At 36.9% G+C, this 24,721-nt stretch overlaps 1 protein-coding gene across 2 annotated transcripts in view; it reads right to left on the bottom strand.

Annotated features, from left to right (window-relative positions):
* LOC121859102 (splicing factor 1-like) overlaps window positions 1-21,225 on the bottom strand; it is a 42,241-nt gene extending 21,016 nt beyond the window's left edge. The window contains exons 1-3 of one of the 2 annotated variants that reach the window (XM_042355788.1): window positions 20,859-21,225; window positions 16,700-16,831; window positions 15,784-15,859 (exon numbers count right to left, since the gene is read on the bottom strand). In XM_042355788.1, coding sequence (XP_042211722.1) covers window positions 15,784-15,859; window positions 16,700-16,831; window positions 20,859-21,090 — 440 coding nt within the window. In that variant the 5' untranslated portion in view covers window positions 21,091-21,225. The remainder of the gene's footprint in view (window positions 1-15,783; window positions 15,860-16,699; window positions 16,832-20,858) is intronic. The other variant, XM_042355789.1, reaches the window with a different exon arrangement.
* Window positions 21,226-24,721: the final 3,496 nt, after the last annotated feature.

The raw sequence follows: 24,721 nt of genomic DNA, 5'->3' as shown, positions 1-24,721 counted from the left end.
TTTGATTCCAGTCATACTGCACCATAGCAAGAAAGGGTTTACAAAGGGGAAATTATACATGTATAAACATTACAGTATACTGTATACAGGAACACCAAGGTTGATTAGGGACCAAAGAACCAGTTCGTAAGATGGTTGTTCAGAACCTAAAAGCTAATTCCACTTAGGAACAATGTAATTACAGAGGGTTCAGTTCTGAGCTGCCTCACAAACGCCCAATTTTACTAAGATATACTGTAAAGACTAACTTAAATACGTTAAAATAATATTTTAAATTTCCTCTCTAAATACAGTACTCACCAAGTGCTGTAATTACAATTCTTTACTCATATAAGCTAATCAACTTGAAGCAAAGAGTTGAAAAATTAACAGGTTGAATGAAGGCGTGAAAGGCCAGGTCAGCTGCCACAAGTATGCAGTTACGAACATCACAAATGCAAAACAATCTTTGATACTAAGCACTTTAGGTTTTCATTTTGCACTCCGTACATCACTTTTGCATTTGCTTTGATACATTTTAAGAGCAGTACACCTGGTTAGAATCGAATGCTTTTCAAGAGACAAAAGTGCTATCGTCAGCATATGCACAGAGGTGATACCAGCTGTTGCCCAGATAACAAACGCCACCAAGTTGTCTTTGTTGAATGTCTACCCAAGCTGGGTTAGCTTTCCACGGACTTTACCACCATGTATAGATAACGAGTCTACGAGTGCACTAACCCAGTTGGCTAATCAATCAATGACAAAGCATGACTAGCCCCACTACATGAATGATAATGCAAACTTGTTCACCAATAATTTTGCTCATTTAAGTGAATACAAGTTCATAAATTTATTTTCATACCCAAAAACATTAAACTTGTTAAGCTACATTATCGTTTACATGGACTTTATTGTATGTATCCTGTATTTATCCTCCATACATAAAAGCCTCTATCAGCAATGATGCAGAATGGCTTAGCAGGTGCTAAACTCCTAAATCTTAACTTGCACCCCTGAGACATGGTGCAAGTCCAGTAAAGGGTTCTTCCAAATTTGGCAAGCACACCCTAAAGTGGACTCATTTGTTGCTGAGTGCACAGGTACTGGTGTACCCCGAAAGCTAACACTTTACCAAATGAGCTATAGGGCCACAGAAATGGCAGTTAAGAAAGAAGAGAATATATTGTGGAAAAGAGAGGGAGTAAAGGGAAGAAGGAGAAATATATTGGACAACTTCTCAATTAAGTAGATGAGACTGGTAAATCTATTATACCTAGGACCTGATGGATTGGATAGCATCAAAATTAGACAAGACAAAAATGATAAGTGAGAAAGGTGAGGCTGGTGCATGGTCAAGAATGGTATGGCACCAAGAATAGATATAATCATCACTGAAATGTTAAGGATGGGAGATGGTTAAATTGAATAAGAGGTAGACTGAATAACAGAACACAAAAAAGTACATCTAATGGCATGTCAAGTTTCTCTGTATAAAGAGAAAGGTTAAGATAAAAAGCAAAAATTAAAGAATATAAATCCGAGCATATGAAAAAGTCCAGCGAGTGTTAAATTGCCATGATTGCTCAATATAAAACTGGATGGGGAAGTAAGAGATGGTGTGAGCAAGAGTAAGGGAGGGGGTTGCATATTTTGTAAATACTGTACAGTAATGACATGCTTTGAAAATGGGAGGCGAGTCAGTTGCTATTTGCAAACAACACTGCTCTAGTGAGCGACTTGAGACAAATTTATAACTGTTAAGAGTTATAGTGAATGCAAAATAAAAGTGTTAAATATAAATGGAGAAGGAAGAATGGGGCACTTAGGACAGTAATGTTGTAATTGAAAGAATTATATGGAGTATATAAGAATTAAGGAGATGTGGACAAGAAAGAAGTGATGAGAAAAGAGAAGATCAAGGTTAGCAAAGGTAGACAAATAAGACAGAGGAATGCACTAGAAAAGTGAGGGATGGTGATCCTTGATGCAGCAGTGTATGTAACGGAGCAGAGAACTTGGCATTAAGCAATTTGGGGACAAGACTGAGCTGCTGATGGATTGTGGAAAGTGACAGGGTTAAACTAATTACAGTATTATTATTATTTGTGGCCTTAGTGAGGAAGGGAAGTACCATAGCAAAACACATCTATTACAGCAGTAAGATTCAATGATGTCAACAAATGAAGGGAGCAAGTGAGCTATCTTTAAATTAAAAAATAAAAATTTGGTGGTTTATGTTATTTGTAAACCACAATGAACAATGAATACTCTTAATTTTGATGTTTATAAAGTAATTCCAGTCGCACCTGATTAAAATATGAAGCCATCAAATACATTTATTTTTGTCTATTATAAGAACATAATGGCTACGAATGTGTAGAATTGTGCCTCATATACAAAGGAAGATATAAACTGCATATAATATTAGTCATAATTTACCTAATGTTATAGGCTAATATCTGTGTTAGTGAGGAGGGTCAGCTATCTCTTAAAATTACTGTTTTAGACATAAAATAAATTCAGTTATCTAGATTCACCCCATTTCTTGGAGTACAGTAGAGTATAATCATGTGATGTCAAATGATATCACTACAAAATCAGGAGCAACAATATGACATGAGATAAATATATGGGCAGAAATTTTAAAAAACAAAGGTGTAAGACTGAATTTAAGGAATATAAATATCAAGTATAAATTTCAATATTCATAATCTTTCAAATATAAATATGATGCTTTTATTTTTGACTCTGTGCCAGAACAGTGAAGTAAATATATAGTTACTGCACAATCTAAGATAAAATTTAATACGACAGCATCCAAGGCAGGCTGAAGCAATAGTTTCTCTGAATATCATCAGCTGGTCATGAAAAGTGTGGTCATGGTTAATGAGCTGACTATGCTCACATCTAAAAGACAAAATATGCAATCTGTAAATAATTACATAACCTCCTGTAAGGAACTATTCACAGAGCTTCAAGCAATAATGTGTTAAGTTGTTAGGAACAATTCAGTAGCTTGAAACCAGACGGACAATAAATAACACATCTTGTACAGTAGACAATAGATTTTAGTCTGTTTGTAGTATATGAAATAATCATGCCATTTTTGGTAAACAAATTTCTTCAGGAATACTGAAACACTACATGATAAACTTCCTTATGATTACCGTAAATAAAAGTGATTCAAGACATTTTTTAAATCCCATAATCATGGCACTACTGACACTGCTTTACAAATTTAAATAATTATGAAAATTATATCTTGTATATAATAGCCTTACTTAGGAAAACTCAGGTACCCCCATATGTATACAAAGGTCTTGTCTTCCATAATTCTGAATTAACTTAAGATCACATCCACACAAGATCTAGCTGAGCAAAGTTTCATTCCTCCATTTCAAAGCCACTGACACATTTCACCTTGATATATACACAATGTACTGAATATACAGTGTGTATTTCCCGTGTGATTTTATCAAGATTTATCTTATCCACGTTTTCATTGTGGATCTACATGAAATATATATATACCTGTATATATATATATAATTAAAATTTCTGCTTTATATACTGGTACATAGCTGGTGAACATTTGGACCTTCCAATCTTCTGCGTTTTAACAAAATCATGGTATCCCCCCATAATTTTTTTACCTTGTCAAGCACATGAAATAATTATAATTGAGTCTAAATACCATACCCAAATACTCTGATAAAGTGCGCATGAGAACTTGGAAGGACAAATATGATGATAGTTATTACAGTATAGGTGCTCCTCTACTTACGAACAATCCTGAGGCTTGTTTGTAAGTCCAACTTTACTCTTGTAGATACCAAACATATTGTAAAAAATGAAAAGATTATGGATATTTAGTACAGCTATACCCTTTAATACAGCCTTTAAGCCTGGGTCACTCTTCTCTTAGGTAATGTTTGTTATATCTGGAATTTTCTTCAAAATAATCCAGTCTCATCCACATTAAACACCTGTTCTGGCAGGTAACCCCCTCAGTGATGATGTTTGTATCTCTGAACGTTTGTAAATTGAACGTTCTTAAGTAGAGGAGCACCTGTATAAGGGAAAAGAAAATAATGAATGAGATTTACGAATATCTGCCCCATATAAATGAAAGGCAATGTGGCAGCAGAGTACTGAAAATGTATTAATAAATCACAGATTGCCACCTATTATCAACATACCTGATGATGAGTACTTATGTAGAATTCATTGTTCTAAAAAATGCTTATAACAGACTTAATAAGAAAGAGAGGTTATAGAATGGATGAGTGTTTGTGTAGAGTAAAAGTAACAAAATGTACTAGTCATCTCAAAAGCACACAGCGTAGGTAAGAGGAATAACAGTGGTTTCAGCGATTGGTTGAGGATAAAACTAAAGATAAAAATGGATTACCAGGATTTTCATTTAGAACTGGCCACTAGCCAAAGTAACCAATTCTCCTGGTTTCTGAGCCTGTTCATTTTGTTCCTGGAACAAAACCTTCATTTCAACAAAATTGGATAAATTTGAACTTTTTTAATCTCTATACACTTGTGCTAATTACCCAAAATCACTGTAATTTGTCCCATTTCTCTAATAATTTATAGAAGGGAAGACAAAGTCCCCTTGATACCCTGCCTCTTCAAATCCTCTGTGGGCTTTCAACTTAACAGTTAGCGAAAATCATGGGTTACAATGCCCCCATTACTACCATTTTTAAATATAACTGGTAGTGACACATCATGTGTAACACTAATAGCATAACATATGCAAGTTAGGGATGCTACAATAGGGGTATAAATAGGTGACAATTGTAAACACACTAATTGAGTGTACAGGTATCCCCCGATTTACAATCTCCCTATCTATGATACTCCACTTTAACGATGGTGATGCAGAGACCACCCCCCTATTTACGATATAAATAAGCCGCATGAACGATGGCCATCACCTGGCCATTGTGGAATATGGAACTCATCTCTCGGTGCACTTGTCAGCTGCGGTTACCAGCACACCGTCATACAGCCACCCACTGTACTACAGTACCAAGCTTTGTTCCATGGTGCTCGCACATGGCGGCAATCGTGTAGTTCAGTGATTACTATGTATTGGTCAATATCAATGTTGTTACTTATCATCATTTTTTAAAAACTTCATAATGAGAGGACATCACTAACATTCACATTGTACTGTACTCTGCTTTGGTGACTGTGAAGTGATTCTTGCTATGGTTTTTGTGACTGGAAAGTGCATTGCCTCTGTTGTTATGAACATGATGTGAGCAGTGTTAGCCACAATAACGTTATCATTTGCTCTCTTTTTTTGTGACTGTGAAGTGAGCATTGTAACTTTAAAAATGTCTGGGAAGGCCAAAGCACCCAGGAAAACCAGCATGAGACTCCCCAGAGGCTGTTTAGGAGTCAGAGTGACATCTCCACTCCACCTTCATGAGGCCCATTAGCCTTGAAAAGCATATGTAATGACGACCAGGCTTGTTCTTAATGATGTGGTAAGTGTTGCTTAATTATGTTGTAGGTATAGTAACCCCATGTTATAATGATCCCGATTTACGATATTTCTACCTGCGATGGGTTTTCCAGGAATCTAACCCCATTGTAAATAGGGGGATACCTGTATAATGAGGCAAGGTGGTAGTACAGAAAATGAACCTTAAATAAGCAATAAAGTCAAAAGACATTAACTATAAAACCTGTATGAGATGAATTAACACTTCTAAAAAGTTATAAGTACTAGGAATTTATGAATACTGTACTGTAATAAAGGAAAAAGTTGAGCCATCCGATATAAAGCAATATGTCAATTTAGCAAATCACACCATAATATGCTATTAAAATTTGGGTTTGTAACATTAGAACTGCTGGCAGAATAAACAAAGCAAAGAGGGATATTCTAGGACCCTCAACAATTAAGAAAGTGAAAATTTGTAGAATGAAGAACACTGAAGGATACAATACTATGTACAGTGGGGTATGCTATAACGAACGGATCCTACTACGAATATTCCTATAACGAACGGTTTTACCTATAAAATTGAGAATGCTATAACGAACGAAACTCCTACAACGAACATTATTTAAAAATAATTTTTTTTTTTTTTACTAATTTATTGTTTTTTATTACAAGTATAAATGATATTCTTTATTTCAGGGGGTTTAGATGCACATTTATGCACTTTTTTACAATTTTTACTATTTTATATTATATTTTTCAGTGTTAAGTGGTTGTATTTGGGGGCCTGGAACGGATTAATCCTATAACGAACGAATGCTATAACGAACAAGGTTCTAGAACCAATTAGATTCGTTATAGCATACCCCACTGTACTGTATCAGTGCTTGATAAATTATGGATTTCTCACATGGTACGGATTTCTGGATACAACACACAAAAGAATATACCGTAGATTCCACCCAATCCATGGAGCTATATTACTTTTAGAGTAGACACTTCAGGTTGTAAATATCATGAACAGTAAATTAATTGTGCCTATTGGTGGAAATGGGGTTATATTCTGGGTTAATAATATCGTACCTCAACATCCATTTAACCCTTAGGCCCCGGGTGACATTCCAGAATGTCCAACTAGCGCGCCCCTGGTGATGTTCCAAAACGGCCGCCTATTCCCGCCAATTTATTTATTTTTTTATTATTTTTTGGGGGAAAAGTTGATTTTTTCTCAAATTTATCCCAGCGTGGGGGGGGGGGGTTACTGCCAGCAGTCCCTTAACCCATGGCTTAAGAGTTAAACACCCCAATATAATAATTTCTTTTTTATACAAAGTACTGTAGTCCTACTATTGGGGGCCATTTGAGAAGTCTTAATCTTGGTGTCACATCATTTATCTTTGGTCTCAAAACTCAATATTCAGTAAAATTGGGTCTAATAAGACCCCAGTGCAAGAGAAATGATGTCCGAGCCCTCATCTTAATATGCCATCGAGTTTGGAAACCACTATGCCTTGGGATTCATTTTCCATTTCCATGAAAAGTGGATCTTATTTGAAAATGGGGTCTATTGGGCCCCATGTCACAATGGGACCTAAACTCAAAAGCATATTTATCATGGGCAACAAATTTGCAAGAAGACTTTGAGCATTCACATATTAGGTGGAATTTACTGTTCTTTTTTTTAATCCAGACACTAGGAAGGTTTTACTGTACTGTACTTCCCAGAGTTGAAATTCTCACAAAGGGAAACTTTATGATAAAGAGGAAGAAAAGAATGAGGCAATGTGTAAGAAGAAAATCACAGCTAACTGATCTACATATACAGAGTTAACAGTAAATTGAGGTCTACATGAGCTACCTTGTTGTAGTACAACAGAGAGAAGACATATGGGATACTCAAAAAAATTACCGACAACCTGATATGATCCACATGCAATGCTCTGGTTTAAGAGGTCATCATCATAAAACTCCCAAAATTAAGACAATTAAATTTTGCATCATTCTGCACAGCAGTGACACTTAAAATTCAAATACAGGCAGTCCCCGACTTACAACGGGGCTAGGGACCCAAATCCAGGTCGTAAGTCGAATTGGTCCTAAGTCGAAAATGCAAAAATAATACATAGAAAGTCTAAAATGGGTGTCTGTTTTTCTTCTCAGCACCACAAAATTCTCACTTTTAAGCTTGCCAACCATTTTAAAGGGAATTACAAACAACAATTTTGTCAGTACACAGCGCAATCGCTAACGTTGAGACTCGAAAATACGTAATTTGGAAAAATTTTGGTATGACTGCGGCGGTCGTATGTCCGGGTGGTCGTAAGTCGAGTAGGTCGTTAAGTTGAGGAGTACCTGTATCTGAATAACAATTCATTATCATCCCAATGTTAGTAATTTTTTTAATAATTAATATATTTTGCAAATAATTTTAAAAGCAAATATAAATACGATAAAAACAATTAAACATAAGTACTGTACAGTACTCTTAAACCTCAATATTTTTTCATCTGCTGTAAGGAATTTAACAATTAATGTTCCTAGAGATCCTCTCTTCCATGTGACTTGACTAATTATCTAGACTATCCTGTTTAATTCAAACGAGTTCAATGTTATTTGAAAAATAACATACATGCACTCATTCATAGAATCCAACCCACTTAAAACATAACGCTCAGGATGATCTTATAAACAAACCACATAATCACGCTGGAGCAGGAGGAAAATTAAATTAATGTTTAAGGAGCATTTATAACTGCTCGATATCAAGCCTGATAAAATAAAAGGCAATCGCCTCAGAAATACGAAAGCCAGGCCTCCACAATTTGTTCAAAATTCTTTTACCCATTTGCTGCAATAATTCTTGAGAAAACCTATTCCTAAACCTGCAAATTTAATGATTTAATAAATAAAACCATTTAACTTTCATTCATTTCAAATACAATCTTAAATTACCCATGATAGCTAATTTTATCCATGATGTGTGAGTTACAATAAGTGTAGGAAGTTAATAATCATCTACTTCTATAAATTATTATCTTATTGTTAGGTAAACTTCTGATGGGATGCAGGAATACCCATTAATGCAACATCAGCGTAGAAAGAATTTTTGTTACACCTTTCTGAAAATTTGGTGTATGTACAGGGAGATTTTTTATCTTTTAAAACACATATTTTCTTGAAATTTGCAATTCCTTCTTATTCTAATTAAATACACTATTATCCCATGTGAATAACTCACAAAAGGTGTGTTCTGTATTTTAAAAAACAATATATTAACGTCATAGCCAGTACTGTACAACATGACCCTACTCCCCTATCTTTAGTGTAGAAATTGATACACTGCAAACCATCAACAATAGATAAAACAAATATTAAAAATATACTGTATATACAGTGTGTGTGTGTGTATGTATGTATGTATGTATGTATGTATGTATGTATGTATGTATATATATATATATATATATATATATATATATATATATATATATATATATATATATATATATATATATATATATATATATATATATATATATATATTTGAATAGGGTCTGCTGCCATTACAGCTTCACACTATAGAAAGAAGGCTCTGTATAAGGTCTTCTGTGCGTGTCCTGAAGGTGGTTGTCATGATCTATGAGGATGTGCTGCTTCTTCCTAATCTTAACATGCATGAAATTAGCAGGGATAAAAAGTACAATGAATAAGAATAAACAATTACTCCGTGTCACACAAAATGACATGCTGTGCAAGATCAGATCATTACTGAGAACTAGTAGAAGAATATAATGTGTAATTGTAAAATAATGTTTACATATATGCTGTATAAGGATTTCTAGAAAGCAATGCTCACACACGGTTATTGACAAGCATTCTTATAATAATTTTTCCACAACTTTCACTAACCTTTACAAACCCCCCAAAGTATATATACTGTACAGTAAACTCTGAAACTACGCGGGTTTAAACAATGCGGCCCTTGCCCCTCCGTGGATTGCACTACGGATTGCATGGGGGGCAAGGGAGGTTGTGTACGTGCATCTGAAAACTTTCATTACTGGCCATGAGGGGTCTACGGTGACACAGGAGAGTTCCACTGCATCTTAAAGACACAGAATACACACCCATGCTCTTTATATTTCATATTTTATAGTTTCATATTATATTTTCTTTATTTCTAAGTCACATTAAAGTATTGAAATGATTTTCCCACAACATTTATAGTTTCATTATATGTAACAACGGCAACATGGATTACCATTTGCATAATTTTTTTTATGGTTTCATTATTTTTTCCTAAATATTCTCTGCTGAAATCAACTTGACAATCAGTGTTAAAGAGGATTAAGTAAACTTACAGCAGAGGTGGCTTTGTGTGGTGCACATTGAAAACTGAAATAGGCCATTGACAAAGTGCTCACTGCTTCCACACTTACGATCACTTCCCAAAAAGAATACACACCCATGCCCTCCATAATTCTTATATTATAAAAGTTGTGAATAAAATCATTACAATACTCTAATGTGACTTAAAAATAAATTAAATATAATATAAAACAAGAAAACGAAGAGCATGGGTGTATATGTACGAGAAGTAAACGTGTATCTATGAAGGCGGTTCTAGCCAAGGCCTTAGCTATAAATTACGTGGCCAACTCGCCAGCCCAGCCGCCTCGTACATGTACATTGTTATTTGTAATGAAACTATAAGTTGTGAAAAAATCATTACAAAACTCTAATGTGGCTCAGAAATATGGAAAATATAACAAAACTATAAAATAAGTAAAATAAAGAGCATATGTGGTAAGTAAATGTGTTGTGGAGTGAATTTTTCTTAGTTTTTGGCAATTTTGGCTTATGCACGTTCCCGTAGGTGAACATTGCGGTTTTGGGTCTTCACAGGGTTTTCATTAACCTAACCCCTGTGTCATTTAAGGGTTTACTACATATGTACTGTATATATACAGGAAGACCTCGTTATACGGATCCCCTTTATACGGAATTTCACACTTACGTTATATGACCAAATTCTGCAGTTATGGATTATAGGGGGGAAAGGGCAGCTATATAAAATGCCCCACAAGAAAAAAATTGGGGGTGGGGTGCTTCCAAACTTCATTCAAATCAAACTCCATAAAATATAAACAAAGAAGCACCCTAAGTCAAAAGTCAAAATTACCATCAGTACCACCACTACTAATATCATCACTCTGTATTTCATCTGCCCGTGGGTTTGCTTACTAGAATGAAAGTTCAGTGGACCATACCTATCATGTCCGAAGCCCTTATTATTATTTGTATGGTAGACTTCGGAGAGTAAATGTGAAAATATGTTCCCGCTTCTGAGGTCTAGGACGTGAGCAGAGTTACTATCATTCTAATATCCTAATTTTATTAACTGGAACATGGAGGCATTAGAAAGGGTTGTTGACTTTCCACATACATTAATATGTTATCAAGCCACTATGAAAGCTTTTCATATTCAGATATACCCTGTATAAAAACAAATCTTGTGTGTGCGTGGCAGCAATGGTATGCATTCTGATTATGGTAATACAGTATACACTGTTGCTCTAATGTAATTTACTGGTATTCAAATATCATAGCAAGTTATGAATAACACTCTTGAGTCAATATAGACAACATATTAGTAACATATTACTTTTTTTGTCATACAATTTTGTACTGTATTGCAAATTGCAACTCCACTCTGGTTCAGGGGAGCAAATCCACAAGTCAGTCAGTCCACAGCTCATGCCAGTCGACACGTGGGGGAGATGGGATGCACATTGCTCCCAGCATTTTATAACCATTACAATGCTGTACAACTAGTTATGCAGTTTATTGCCTCCCTTACTATATGATTTATAAAAATATATTAAAATATTGTGTTCGATTTACGAGTGCTTAAAAAGGCAAAAAATTATTTACTGTATTATGGGGTTTTGCGTCAGAAATATTTTCCAAGGGAATAACTCTCCCATTATATAATGGGATTCAATAGGAATACAGGGTCTGTTATACAGAAATTCAGTTCAAGGTAAACTTTTTAGAAATGTAACCCCTCTGTAAATTGAGGTCTTCCTGTACTCTAGATACTCGTACTGTATAGTACAGCTGCTCCTCGACTTACGACGGGGTTAGAGACCCAAATCCAGGTCGTAAGTCGAAAATGCTTAAATAATACATAGAAAATCTAAAATGGGTGTCTCTTTTTCTTCTCAGCACCACAAAACTCTCACTTTTAAGCTTGCCAGCCATTTTAAATGAATTACAAACGAAAATTTTATCAGTACACAGCACAATCACTAACGTTGGGACTTGAAAATAGTAATTTGAATTTTTTTTGGTAAGACTGAGGCGGTCGTATGTCTGGGAGGTCGTAGGTCGAGTATGTCGTAAATCAAGGAGTAGCTGTATACTGCACATATGCCACAAAAATTAGTACGTAATCTTATTTCCCCAAAAATATCATAATTCTTTTCTTAAAGTTTGTGGTTTTCCATTCTTTCAAACCTTCCCTTCAAGTTTTCTTCCCATGTGCCTGTTAATCATTCAGCAGAGCCTTTTGTTAAATGGCCATTTAAAGGAGACAGAGAACACTGCTTAACATATGCTTCACAAATGCAACTCTCCATTCAGACATCTATTCTACTGCCAAAAATCATGCGGGACATCAACATTTCTGACAACCCATCTGAAGACTGGGACAAAGAAAACTTCCTCCAGATGCTAATAATATTATTAAGATGTAAATCTTTTAGTCTCAATTTTATGAAGACTTATGTGCAAACTAACTTCTCTTTTCTTTCTTCACTTCTGTGCTATTTGACTCCCCCAAAAGGACTTAAATGAAAATAGTAAATGATCTTCTCAACAATGTTAAATTTCAGTGCTTAAAGATTTCAGCCATCTTGTTAAGGAGAAAGACTTATGACAACAATTCCAGTACCGACTATTTCTGGAATACTGTAATCCTTAGCAGTCTCAAGCACTCACGCACCACAGATCTCCACATCCACAATGGAAAGTAGTGTGTGTGTGTGTGTGTGTGTGTGTGTGTGTGTGTGAGGAGGGGTGGAGACAGCAATCCATAAAACCTCCCCCTCCCATGTCAAGTTCAGATAAAATGCCTTTTGATCATTAATTCAATACTTTTTAATGTCTCTATTTTCTAATATTTTATAACTAACAATTTAATCATACTGCTTAAATATCCAAGTATAGAGCTACCATGCATAAATTATACTATGTATAAACATTTCTTGAAATGAAAAGCAGTACTGTACTCAGTGACACATCATGCTGATACTATTTCTTCATTTAAAAATTTAGATTTGCATGTAATAATAAAGACTGCTCTAAAGGTACACAAGATGCACACCCAAGACCACAATTCTATGTGTTTTCCTCAATCTTCAGCAAACTGTAATAGTGTACATGCATACTCGCATATTTCAATAGCACAATTTCTGGAGCCTTTGCCTGAACTAAGCAAGAGAACATTTTCCCTACAACTGCAGGTTAATCCAGTACAATGATCCTGTGCAGCTAAATTTGAAAACATGATGCATAATCCACCTTCCTAACAGTCAAGCTGAAGAAAAGGTCATCAAATGCATACATCCATTAAGCAGTATATGTACAATCTGATTTTGTGTTGGAAATAAAGTGAAATATTAAGATCATCAATAACACTTCAACAGGTACTATTTTCATACAAAAGTTCCTCCCTGTATCACAAAAATAATAAAAAATAAATAAACCTGTCTAATAACTAGTCACTGCTTGTATAATTAATTATCAAGCCATATCATTAAAGTAACCACCGTGCAATTAAATATTTTTCTGTAATAAAATTTGTGGCAGTCAGAGGCAGCCTTAGGAATCTTAACCAAGGGAATTTTCAATAATTCACTCAGCAAAACCCATCCCTCCTTAACCAGCAGATTGTATCTGAAGATGTAAGAACTTTTAAACAGCCAGCAAAATAGTGAAAAGCAATAGACTCCAATGATCACCTATGTCTAAACACACATTATGTACAGAACAAATTGCGAATCAAATACTGTAACTGCAAAGATTGGCATTAAAACTTTGAAACAACAGTTCAGTATGTGGGGAAAAAAGGGGGGGGGGGGCAAGTCTACTCGCTTAATAAGAGTAAGTTTTATATATACAGTATATACACTGTATATAGTGTATATAGTACAGTATACAGTAGTATATGAAAAGCTAACACAAAGTCAAAAGAGGAACACATGTATAAGCATAATACCAGGGTAATAACAATGAACGACTAAGTGAATACCAGAGAAATATGAGTTACCTATCAAAACAAGTAATAGAAAAGTAGAGAGAGAAAAAGGTGCGCTCTTAAATTTAAGGAAGCGTTATTACAGTACTTGTTATTCAAGACGGTGTAATTTCAAAGTCAATAATGAGCGTGTTCCACCTGAAAACACAATCAGCAATGGTCACGCAGTGTATGATGGGAGAAAGTCTAAATTAAATCAAAAGTTGAACAAAAAATTATAGCTAAACTCAGTGGTAAAAATATAAAGCATAAGTGAAATGGGAAATAGGATGGAGCATAAGCATAAAAAGATAGAGGATGGTGGGGGGTGGGAGTGGAGGAAAATGGGTAATAAAATTAGACCATATAGAGTATTTAGGGTTAATCGTTATCCATTTTCCTAATGCACCAACCCTCTGATGGGCAACGTGAAGCCGGTGAATGCTGACAAACCTCTATATAAAATGGTAAAACCTGAAGGGAAGAGGCAGTTACAAAACCCCAGTCCAAAGTGCAGAGTTAACCTGAAGGGGAGATACAATTATGGACACTTCGTACAATTGTGCATCGAGATTGAATCCTGGCGATACATCCGACCTAAAAGGTAATTGATTACAGCACTAGCAGGAGGCCCAGATTTATCTCTATCACGACTGACCGGATATTTAAAACATATATCCCAAGGTCTTCAGGGGAAAATGTCATAAGAGAATTTCTCATTAGCTTTCCTGGATTAGGTAGAGAGAGTGCATTAATGTTAAAACAATTAATAATTTCATAAAGCCTGCATCAATAGTAAGACTAAGTCATATTAATTATATCAGAGCCTGCATCAATGGTAAGACCAAGTAATCAATTAAATGTTCAGGTGTTCTGATAAGACCTGTTCAGAAGGGGGTCAACATCCAGAAATTGGGGTTAGTGTCCAGGCAGTTTTGCAGGTCGGACATCTGCAATAAATGTTGTGTAACTAAGGAGCACATAAGGGTGAGCATTAACAGTGATTACGAAGAGAGCAAAGAGACAGATGTTAAGCAACACCACATTATATCAATAACCATTGAAGCATAGCATTGGCTGCCACCTCCTACAATTTATAATATAAGATCAACCATCTACTTCAATGTAAAAATACTGAACCAATATCAATACAAGTTGCAAGAACTCTGGCAAAAAAATTAAATAAGTCCAACATAGCAGGCAAGATACTTCTTGAGCTCTGCCAGAATCTTGTAAAACACGCTAAGGTTTGTGCGAATTAAGTGATAAAAATTGCAATCATAGTCCGCTCTGTGATGGATGGAAGCATGATGGTTAAACCGAAAAGGATCAAAATAAGGTCAACTATTTAAAACTTTTAACAGTAAATAAAACATACTGTACATAAAAAGTGTACTGTGGTGCTCTCATGACCAACGGAGCTTCTAGACATCAAGCAAGTTATTTACATGCTGATATTCAAGAGACTGAAGGCTTAATGGGGACAGTGCACATAGTATCCACTCTAACATAACTATACGTGAGGAGTCGATATACAGTATCTTTAATTTTCTCCAAAAATTCTACATGAAATAATTAAGCCAGTTACCACAGTACGACAACAGAGTTTTTACAAGTTGTCCACCGCATTTTTAATACAAACTCATTATAATAAGGCAACCTAGCCTCGAACTTAGTTCATGCTACTGGAGAATATGGATGTCACGTACCTGAACAATGTCTCCTACCACGACTGAGGCCCAAAGCTCGACCCTATTATCCCCGGAAACCCTACTAGAGAGTCATCTACGAGCACATTATCATGCTGCCTTGGAGCAGGCAACACACTATTGACACGTGAGAGAGACAGAGAGAGAGAGGGGAGAGAGACCTGAAGGATACTTTTAGTTTGGTACTGTGAATAAAACCTGGTGTCGCCCGGCCTGGCCCAGGCCCAGTGGTGCGGGCAGGGGATGAGCCGGGGACAGGGTGTCACGAGCCAGCTGGATGGCTCTGAGTCACCTGGACGGGAGTAACTGGGTGAAGGAGTGCCAACCTGTCTTCAGGATTAGGTGAGATGCCCAGATCGTTGGAGCGAAGTCGTCGACTTAATTCTTCAATCTGCAGCTGCACTGTAATAGAGCGGGTTAGCGGGCAAAAATGCCCAAAATTCAATCAATATAGTGTACTTTAATTAACATAATTAAAGAGGATTTGCACTGTTAAAACTTTCCTCCAAAAGTATGAGTAGCAATTCAACTGACAGTGCCACCCATCGATGTCATTCATAAGTGATAAACTATCATTTCAACTAGATTATTTCATTAATTAGCTGTCTCGTTGCTTCTACCTATATTTATAAAAAAAATTTCTTTAATCTTGAATTAACCTGGAAATGGATGAAAAGGTGATATTTGAGGGAGAAGACTATTAATTAGTTAACTGTCATGCTGTAAACAAATTTTAATTATAACAAAAATAATAATAAATAACACTTACCCAACAACAAATAAAAGTAGTTATTATATAAGGAACTAATTCAAATTCTCTCACAACTTGCCCACACACATTCTCCCTGGCAGGTCCCACAGATTTCATTAAACACACACACAAAACTCTTACTGAGGAAAAAAAATAGTATAAAAAAAAGGAAAACTCAGAATATCTAGCACATCAGAATAATGGAGAAATTCATATTTTCACCTCTACAGTAACAGCACCAAAGATAGAGGATTTTCTCTATGAAGTATTCCTCTTCTTGCACATAACATCTGGAGATCCAAACATTTGGCCAGATGTTCTCAACAATTTCCATCGGCCTTCCTGTGGGGAAGTCGAATAAGTTGCTCTTGAAGCTAATAGCAGTTCCATCAGTTTTCAGTAACTGCTATGCTTGATGACGTCCTTGGATCATCAACACAATCTGAAAACTTGCTTAACTTTCCAGCAAGAGAATACATAATGCAACTTACACAAGTAAGCTTCCTCCTGATCTTTTGACATGTTACTGGGAAGTACCGTCGGCATACCCGGAATGAAGGTCTTGTCCTTCTCATCGCCCTGCCATCTTGATTTTCTACGTCTCTTTCTTTCTTCCTGTTCTGCTGGAAATTTAAATGCTTTTTCAATTTAAGTTCATAAATTCATTAACAATCAAGGTGCAGAAAATTAATACAAAAGTACATTACCATCTACAGAAGTTAAATACTCAAGAGTAAATAGGATACACTAAATTTAGAAACATCAACAGTATTTTTTTAAACCCAAATTCCTTAGAACTAAGCAGTGTTTAAATTAAAGTTATTTTAGATTATCAAACCACTCAAGAGATCAGTTCCTAACATGGGCAGTTTTGTGTTCACTTTTATTCTATAATTCCCCTTTCTTATCCTGATTTCTCTTTTCCTCTTTAACTTTTATTCTGATTCTTTCTTTTGGAGAGAGAGAGAGAGAGAGAGAGAGAGAGAGAGAGAGAGAGAGAGAGAGAAAGAGAGAGAGAGATATTAGTCAGGTGTCGTTCTTCAGTAAAGAGTCAGTTCAGGTATTACAGAGGAGAGTCAGAGGGAGGGGCAGGGGGATGTGAAGGGTAGGGGCCCAGCCTCATGTCATGACCTGACAAAATAAAGCTAGGATTCCATTCACGCATTAGCAGTTGTGTTAGCGACAAAAATAGATCACATTGAAATGTACACACACGGTTGTTTCCATTGGCACGGTTGCGTTAAGAGTTATGCATTTGCAGTACAGTACATGCCAATTGTAAACACAAATGCCCGATTGGAATCCTAGCTTAATACAGTGAAACACAAGAAGTTGAACAGTCCAAATCTAACTGGTACGCTCTGGATACAAGTTGTGTTTACAGTTCATAAAAAGAAGTTGCTTTTAAGTACATGTACTGTCAAATTTATTTGATAGCAGTGTGTGAAAATTTTGTGAAGGGAGATGGCATCATCCAATTTTAAGAAGCAAAAGTATGAGGATGAAAACAGAAATTTTAAGCCACGGGGGGAAGATGATTTTGTGTTTACCGTTAATGGAGGTAAACCTTTGTGCCTTATCTGCAATGTGTCACTCACTCACTACAAAGCCAGTAACTTAAAAGGGCACCACGAAACAAATCACCAAACCTTTTTGTGTGATTATCCACCAAAATCAGAATTACAGAAAAATAAGCTTTGTAAAAAATATACTGTAGTGGTATTTTATTAAAATATCTCTAATTGTATTGGTTTGCTTGTTTTTTTTTCTATTATATTTTCCTCCAAGTTTTGACCAAATGTTTACAAAGACAAATAAATATCTGGCTGAGTGCAAAAAGGACCAATGTCAAAAAAAGCCAATTTAGACTTTGGCTCACGAAACCTGGGTAACATGGGCCAGTCTGAATTGGCCCTTTTTGCAATCAGCCAGAGAAATATAATTAAAAATATTTCATAGTTATTTTCACCTTTTTCCTTCAACAATCCCATTTTATGTTACTGAAATGCAGAACTGCATATTTTTCTGATATGTGCCCGTAGTTCATTATTAAACATGCTCAACACCCTTAAAACAAACATCACTCAAGATTTGGATAACATTTGATATATAATTGTGCTCCTGATTATTGAAACATATAAAATTTAACAATTTAAAAACTACATATTGTACATTAGTAAATACAGAATTACTGTGTACAGTACATGTATTTCTTAGTAATATTTTCATAAATTTTTTTTTAATAAAATGTGTACTATACTGTATAATAATAAATGTGTGTATATTTTCTTCAAGTCTTGTGGCTCTTGAACATCTGAAGATTATCGTCTGAGGCTCTTAGGTTAAACAAGACTGGCCACCCCTGCTCTAGACAGTACTTTTATTGATATCAGAAAGTCATGAAACAAATTTTCTTCTATAGATACTATCTTACTGTGGCTAGTAATAATTCACACTTTTATAAACTACGTAGTAGATACAGATAAGGTAACCATACGACAATATCATACTGGATATAGGTACGGCAATCATATTGATGGACTGTGTTGTTAATAGTTACTGTAGGTAGAGTTAGTCAGAAATAAGTCAATCTTAGTAGGCAGTATCTGGCTGAATAACCACTGGTTACTTGATCGAGTTCTAAAATAAAACTAAGTACAGTACTTACTGTACTAACCTAACGTAACTCAGCTAGATATAACACAGAACATTCACAGACGGTCACAAGAACAATGCAGTATATTTTTACGAAACAAATTTTAGATCAAGTAACAATGACTCCAAGAAATATAAATAATAGTGTAATGTCCACAACCATCCTGAACAGATTTCCATCAAAATTCCTGCGGGTCCTGGTCAAATAGCTTATGGTTATTCGGTCAAAAATCCTGATTAAATAACCACTTAGTAACTATCTTAGTAACTATCAGTGTATAGCATGCCAATCACGCATGCGCATTAGACTGTCGTACTAATAGTCATCGATGATTCACATATGATAGCAGTACCTACATCATATACCTTTTAACAAATATCGATTGTTTTCTTCCTACATCAGATTTGCATTCTAAGCATTAAGCAAACCTCTCGGTGAAAATCTCCAAGGACATAATTTGTCCTTCCATACAGGTATGGCAGACGTAAACAAAACCTACCTACTGTAGAGTAAATTACCATATTTGACGGCATATAAGACGCACCCCCCCCCCCCCATTTCAACAGGAAGTACTGTACTTAGGAAAAAAATTGTGTGTGTATTTTCCTCCTGTAACCATAGTTTTCGTAATATAATATATACAGTACCAATAAATGTGAGGAATAAATAAAAATTATAACAATAAATAAGGTACAACAAAAAATTCTGCATGCCAAACAAGCAAATAAAAGCCAAATGAGTGTGTAACAGTTGCCATTTTTATATAATCCCTGGCTCACCACAGCAATGCAGATACCTCTGCTGATTCCCAAGCAACGCTCACCTCCATGTCCCGCCTCCACCCGCTCCCCCACTGAATTAACCAGCTAACTTGTGTGTAAAGAAATGTTTACTATTCCATTTACAAGTTTCCCCTTAGGACAATAATTTTTTTTTACCCTTTCACAATACGCTTGGATGTAGGAAGGTGTGCATGTAACTGAGTAAAAATAAATGAAGAAAGTTACATATATCTCCCTGAAAATACATAATGAAAAACAACCACAACACCAGTAGCCTTGTGGTTATAGTGACGAGTCTAACCTGGCTACAATGTTGCCAGCAATGTTAACAGATGCAAATGTAAAAAGAAAGTTACAGTATTGCATATGTAAATCTTCATTTGTATCAGGTATTTGTAGATTTAAAAATAAATGTTGCAGTTATGGCATTAATAGATTGTAATGCTTGTAAGAGTTCAGAAATGGTTACAGTGACGAAATGGGCACACCCCAGTTAGGTTAGGTTTTTTATATATTTTTACATTGTTTGACCTATCACTTTTTTTTTCAAATATCTTCACTTGGGGTATGCCCAGTTCATCACCAACCCGTTTCGTCACCGCATTCATTCTCATCAATATATGCACGAAAACAACTGTTGCTTGGGATAGTAAATAATAAAAACATGGACACTTTATTAAAGACGAAATTATAAAATAAAAATATTGTTAAAATGCTTGCGTGTAAAATAATAACTGGCAATTTGTCACTAATACCAGCAACTGTTAGTGGTGACGAAACGGATTTGATTTTGGTGAAGAAATGGGGTTTCGGTGATGAACCGGATTGGTGACGAAATGGGGTGTATCCCTTCACTATGCCTCATTCCCGATTGCAATGAATGTTATATTTGTATTAAACACAATGAATTACACTAGAAAACCCCATTTTTAATACTCAGGTCCCTTGTGACACTTTCTGAATATTGACCAAAAAATATCCACTACGTTTGTATTAAGCCTGCAATAATTGTTCACATTTACCAGTCTATTGTTCTGGTTATCGAATTTTACGTCAATGGTTAAACTCCGACCTAAAGTACTTCTTATTCGCAATGGCTCAGAATCATAAAACATTAAACCTATCTAAGAAAAAAACATGGAACACAACTTAAAATAGACTCGGGGTATCTTATCACTGCACACCCCCCACCACCTACTACATCTTTCTTACCATCATAACTAGCTTCACTTTCCCTCTTTCCGGGATTTTGACTGTGGTTGATTTGTGCAGAGACAGCAGCAGCAGCAGCAACAGCAGCAGCAGTTGCAGAAGCTGTACTTGAGGGTCCACCAGAACTCATGTAGCTTGGCTTGAGGAGTGACGAGCCAATAGGGGCAACCTTTTTCCCTGCACCAATGGCTGGATTCATCCTTCCTAGAGGCGTACTGTTGGCTCCACTCATCCTCGGTGGCTAAAGTTTTTAATAAGCTGTTTCAAACACACTCTAATTTTGTATCGAGGATCAAATAACTGGATAAGATAGGTATGCTTGGGACCTTCTATCCATATCGACCGTCTATACAAAATGGCCGCCCTGCCAGCGTTTCTCCCTAAGATTTCACTAATTTCCCTAAAAACATTTGGTAAAATACCCCACCAGACAAGGTCACAAATAGTACCATTAAATGGCAAAATATATATGAATAGACAATCTTTTTTAATACCACTCTTCTGTAATGAGAGATTATATATTCGAACTGCTTTAAGATGAGTTTATTTACAAGTTAAACTTAGCGAACTCGTACTAGGAGCATGTGGTACATGTTAACTGTTGATGGTTAATATACAGTTCACCTTTTCACATATCCGTTGAGACATTGTTACATAACTATTTGACAAATTTCATAACCGAATGATAGAACACATATCGAATGACAATCTGAAATAACTGTTCGTTCATGCTAACCGAAATGATTGACATAAGTTATGAAGGTGACAGACGTGAACAAATAAACCGACAGTCTACATATAGTTTGAGAATGTAACAATTGGAGAAGGTCATACCACCAAAAGTTATTTTAGATTGTCATTCGATATGTGTTCTGTCATTCGGTTATGGAATTTGTCAAATAGTTATGTAACAATGTCTCAACGGATATGTGAAAAGGTGTATTTCTTTTATCCTCTTCACCACTGATCGGCTCGTTAGCCGCTTGGGCGATCGGTCACGTCTGATTACTTTTCCTTTTCTTTTATCCTCTTCAACAAATTATCGGCTCGTTAACAGCTTGGGCGATCAGTCACAACTCTGTTACACACTGTTGGCAAGTACTGAGCAATCAACGGCTCCTGGATGTACCTGAACCTGCTCCAGTGACGGCCAAGTCTTGTCCTGAAAGAGCTCACACTCAGTGCAGTCACAACACTTTCTGGTAGAATTTTCCAAGAGTTCACAACTCTCATTCCGAAAAAGTTTGCCCTCACAGTTTTCTGGACTTGAAGCTTCTTCAATCTTGAGCTGAGACCCCTTGTGGGGCGAGCGTCCGCCAGCTCCAAGTAAGGACACTCGACAGAGTAGTGCCTCTTTCGTGTTAAGAACGTTGAAACACCTATTTCCATACTATTAGGACGAACGGTACATCGTCTTTCATGTCGCAACGTAAGATTGTCAGTCTTTATAGACCCGTAAACCTGACCAGCATAGTGTGCAAAATACTTGAGAGCATTAAAGAGATGCCATGATGGAACAACTACTACGAAACAACCTTGTATGGGATTGCCAACACGGTCTAGAACAGAGTGCTAATATCAACAGTATATACCGAGATTTTGCCAAGGCTTTCGACAGCGTACCCCATGAAAGGCTGAGAATTAAATTGGAAGGGTACGGGATTCAGGGAGGTAACCTAGCGTGGATCGGAGACTTTCTGTGTGATCGCAAGCAGTGTGTGGTGATTAAAGGTAAGGAGTCGTCATGGGTACCCGTGACAAGCGGGGTACCACTAGGCAGTGTATTTGGCCAGGTTTTGTTTGTTTGTTTCATAAATGACGTGCCAGAAGCTGCACACTCCATACAAATGTTTGTGGACGATGCCAAGTTATTCAGGGGAATTAAGAATCAATTAGACTGCGTAGAGCTGCAGAAAGATCTGTGAGCTTCTAATGGTCGAAGAAATGACTGCTAAGATTCAATGTCACGAAGTGTAAGAGGATACACCTGGGTCGTACCAACGGTAAGGAGGCGTATCATAATTATATCCTAACGGAACGAAGAAATTGCATTAATGGACACCGAATGCGAAAAGAACCTGGGTGTGTATGTTGACAATGAACTAAAGTTCTCGGGCCATTGTGAGAAGGTGAATCAAGCAACTAAACTATTAGGTTGTTTTGATATCTATGCAGCCAGTCCCTCGTAACGATCTTCAAGAGTGAGGTGCTTCCCCATCTGGAGTACTGGCATCCTGTCTGGTCCGGTGGTCCCTATATATGCTAAGGACTGTCACTCGATTGAAAATGTTCAAAAGAGGCCACCAGACTTGTGCCTGCACTTCAGAACCTCAGCTATCCAGAAAGATTAGAGCGCCTGCATCTGCCTAGCTTATACTACAAACGGGCAAGGGGTGAACCTAATTGGGGTGTATAAACGTCTCAAGGGCATTACTCAGTCAAGTGTCCATACCTGGAGCTGGCGGAGGCCCGCCCAAGAGGTTACAGCTCCAAAAACTTTAAAGGCAAAATTTTTCGGAGTGAGAATTGTGAACTCTTGGAACAACCTGTCAGAGAGTGTTGTGACGACACCGAGTGGGAGCTGTTTCAAGACCAGACTTGACCAACACTGGAGCAGATTCAGATACATTCAGGAGCCAGTGCATTCGGGGAAATGTCCTAGCGTGGATAGAAGACTTTCTGCATGACCGCAAGCAGTGTGTGGTGATTAATGGCACGAAATCATCATCCGTACCTGTCACAAGCGGGGTACCACAGGGCAGTGTATTGGACCCGCTGTTGTTTGTTTGTTTCATAAATGACATTCCTGACGTTGTACACTTCTCCATACAAATGTTTGCCGATGACGCCAAGTTATTTCGGGAAATCAAGAACCAAGCGGACTGTGAGGAGCTGCAGAAGGACCTCTGTGGGCTCCAAGAATGATCGAAGAAATGACTGCTGAGATTCAATGTCACGAAGTGTAAGAGGATGCACCTAGGGCGTACCAACGGTAAGGAGGCGTATCATATCTCCCAACGGGATGAAGAAACTGCACTATTTTGAGACAATGTGAGAAGGACCTAGGCGTGTATGTTGACAATGAGATGAAGTTCTCGGGCCATTGCGAGAAGAAGGTAAATTTGGCAAATAAATTATTGGGTCTTATAAGAAGGTAGTTCAAATATCTAGACGGTCCATCCCTCGTAACGAGCTTCAAGAGTGAAGTGCTTCCCCATCTGGAGTACTGTCACCCCGTCTGGTCCCCGAGATATGCTAGGGACTGTCAGTTGGTTGAAAATGTTCAAAGGAGGGCCACCAGACTGGTGCCTGCCCTTCGGCACCTCAGCTACCCTGAGAGATTGGAGAGCCTGAACTTGCCTAGCTTATACTATAGACGGGCAAGGGATGACCTAATTGAGGTGTATAAGCATCTCAAGGGGCACTACTCAGTCGAGTGTCCCTACTTGGAGCTGGCGGACGCTCGCCCCACAAGGGGTCACAGCTCAAGATTGAAGAAGCCGCAAGTTCAGAAAACTGTGAGGGCAAACTTTTTCGGAGTGTGAGTTGTGAACTCTTGGACAGCACCGAGTGTGAGCTCTTTCAAGACAAGACTTGACCAACACTGGAGCGGGTTCAGGCACATTCAGGAGCCGGTGCATGCCCGTACTTGCCAACAGTGCGTAACAGAGACGTGACCGATCGCCCAAGCGCCTAACGAGCCGATCTTTTGGTGAAGAGGAAAAGAAAAGGAAAAGTAATCAGACGTGACCGATCAGTAATTCGTTATCTTCCTTCGTCTTTTCCTTTTATTCTGAACCAACACCAAAATCAATATACACATTCACACATTCTCCCTTAGCATAATTGTTTTTATCTGTTTT

This window comes from Homarus americanus, unplaced genomic scaffold (assembly GCF_018991925.1).
Source record: "Homarus americanus isolate GMGI-L3 unplaced genomic scaffold, GMGI_Hamer_2.0 scaffold50924, whole genome shotgun sequence".
In the NCBI taxonomy this organism is placed as follows: domain Eukaryota; kingdom Metazoa; phylum Arthropoda; class Malacostraca; order Decapoda; family Nephropidae; genus Homarus; species Homarus americanus.
This window is presented reverse-complemented; position numbering and strand designations above follow the sequence as displayed.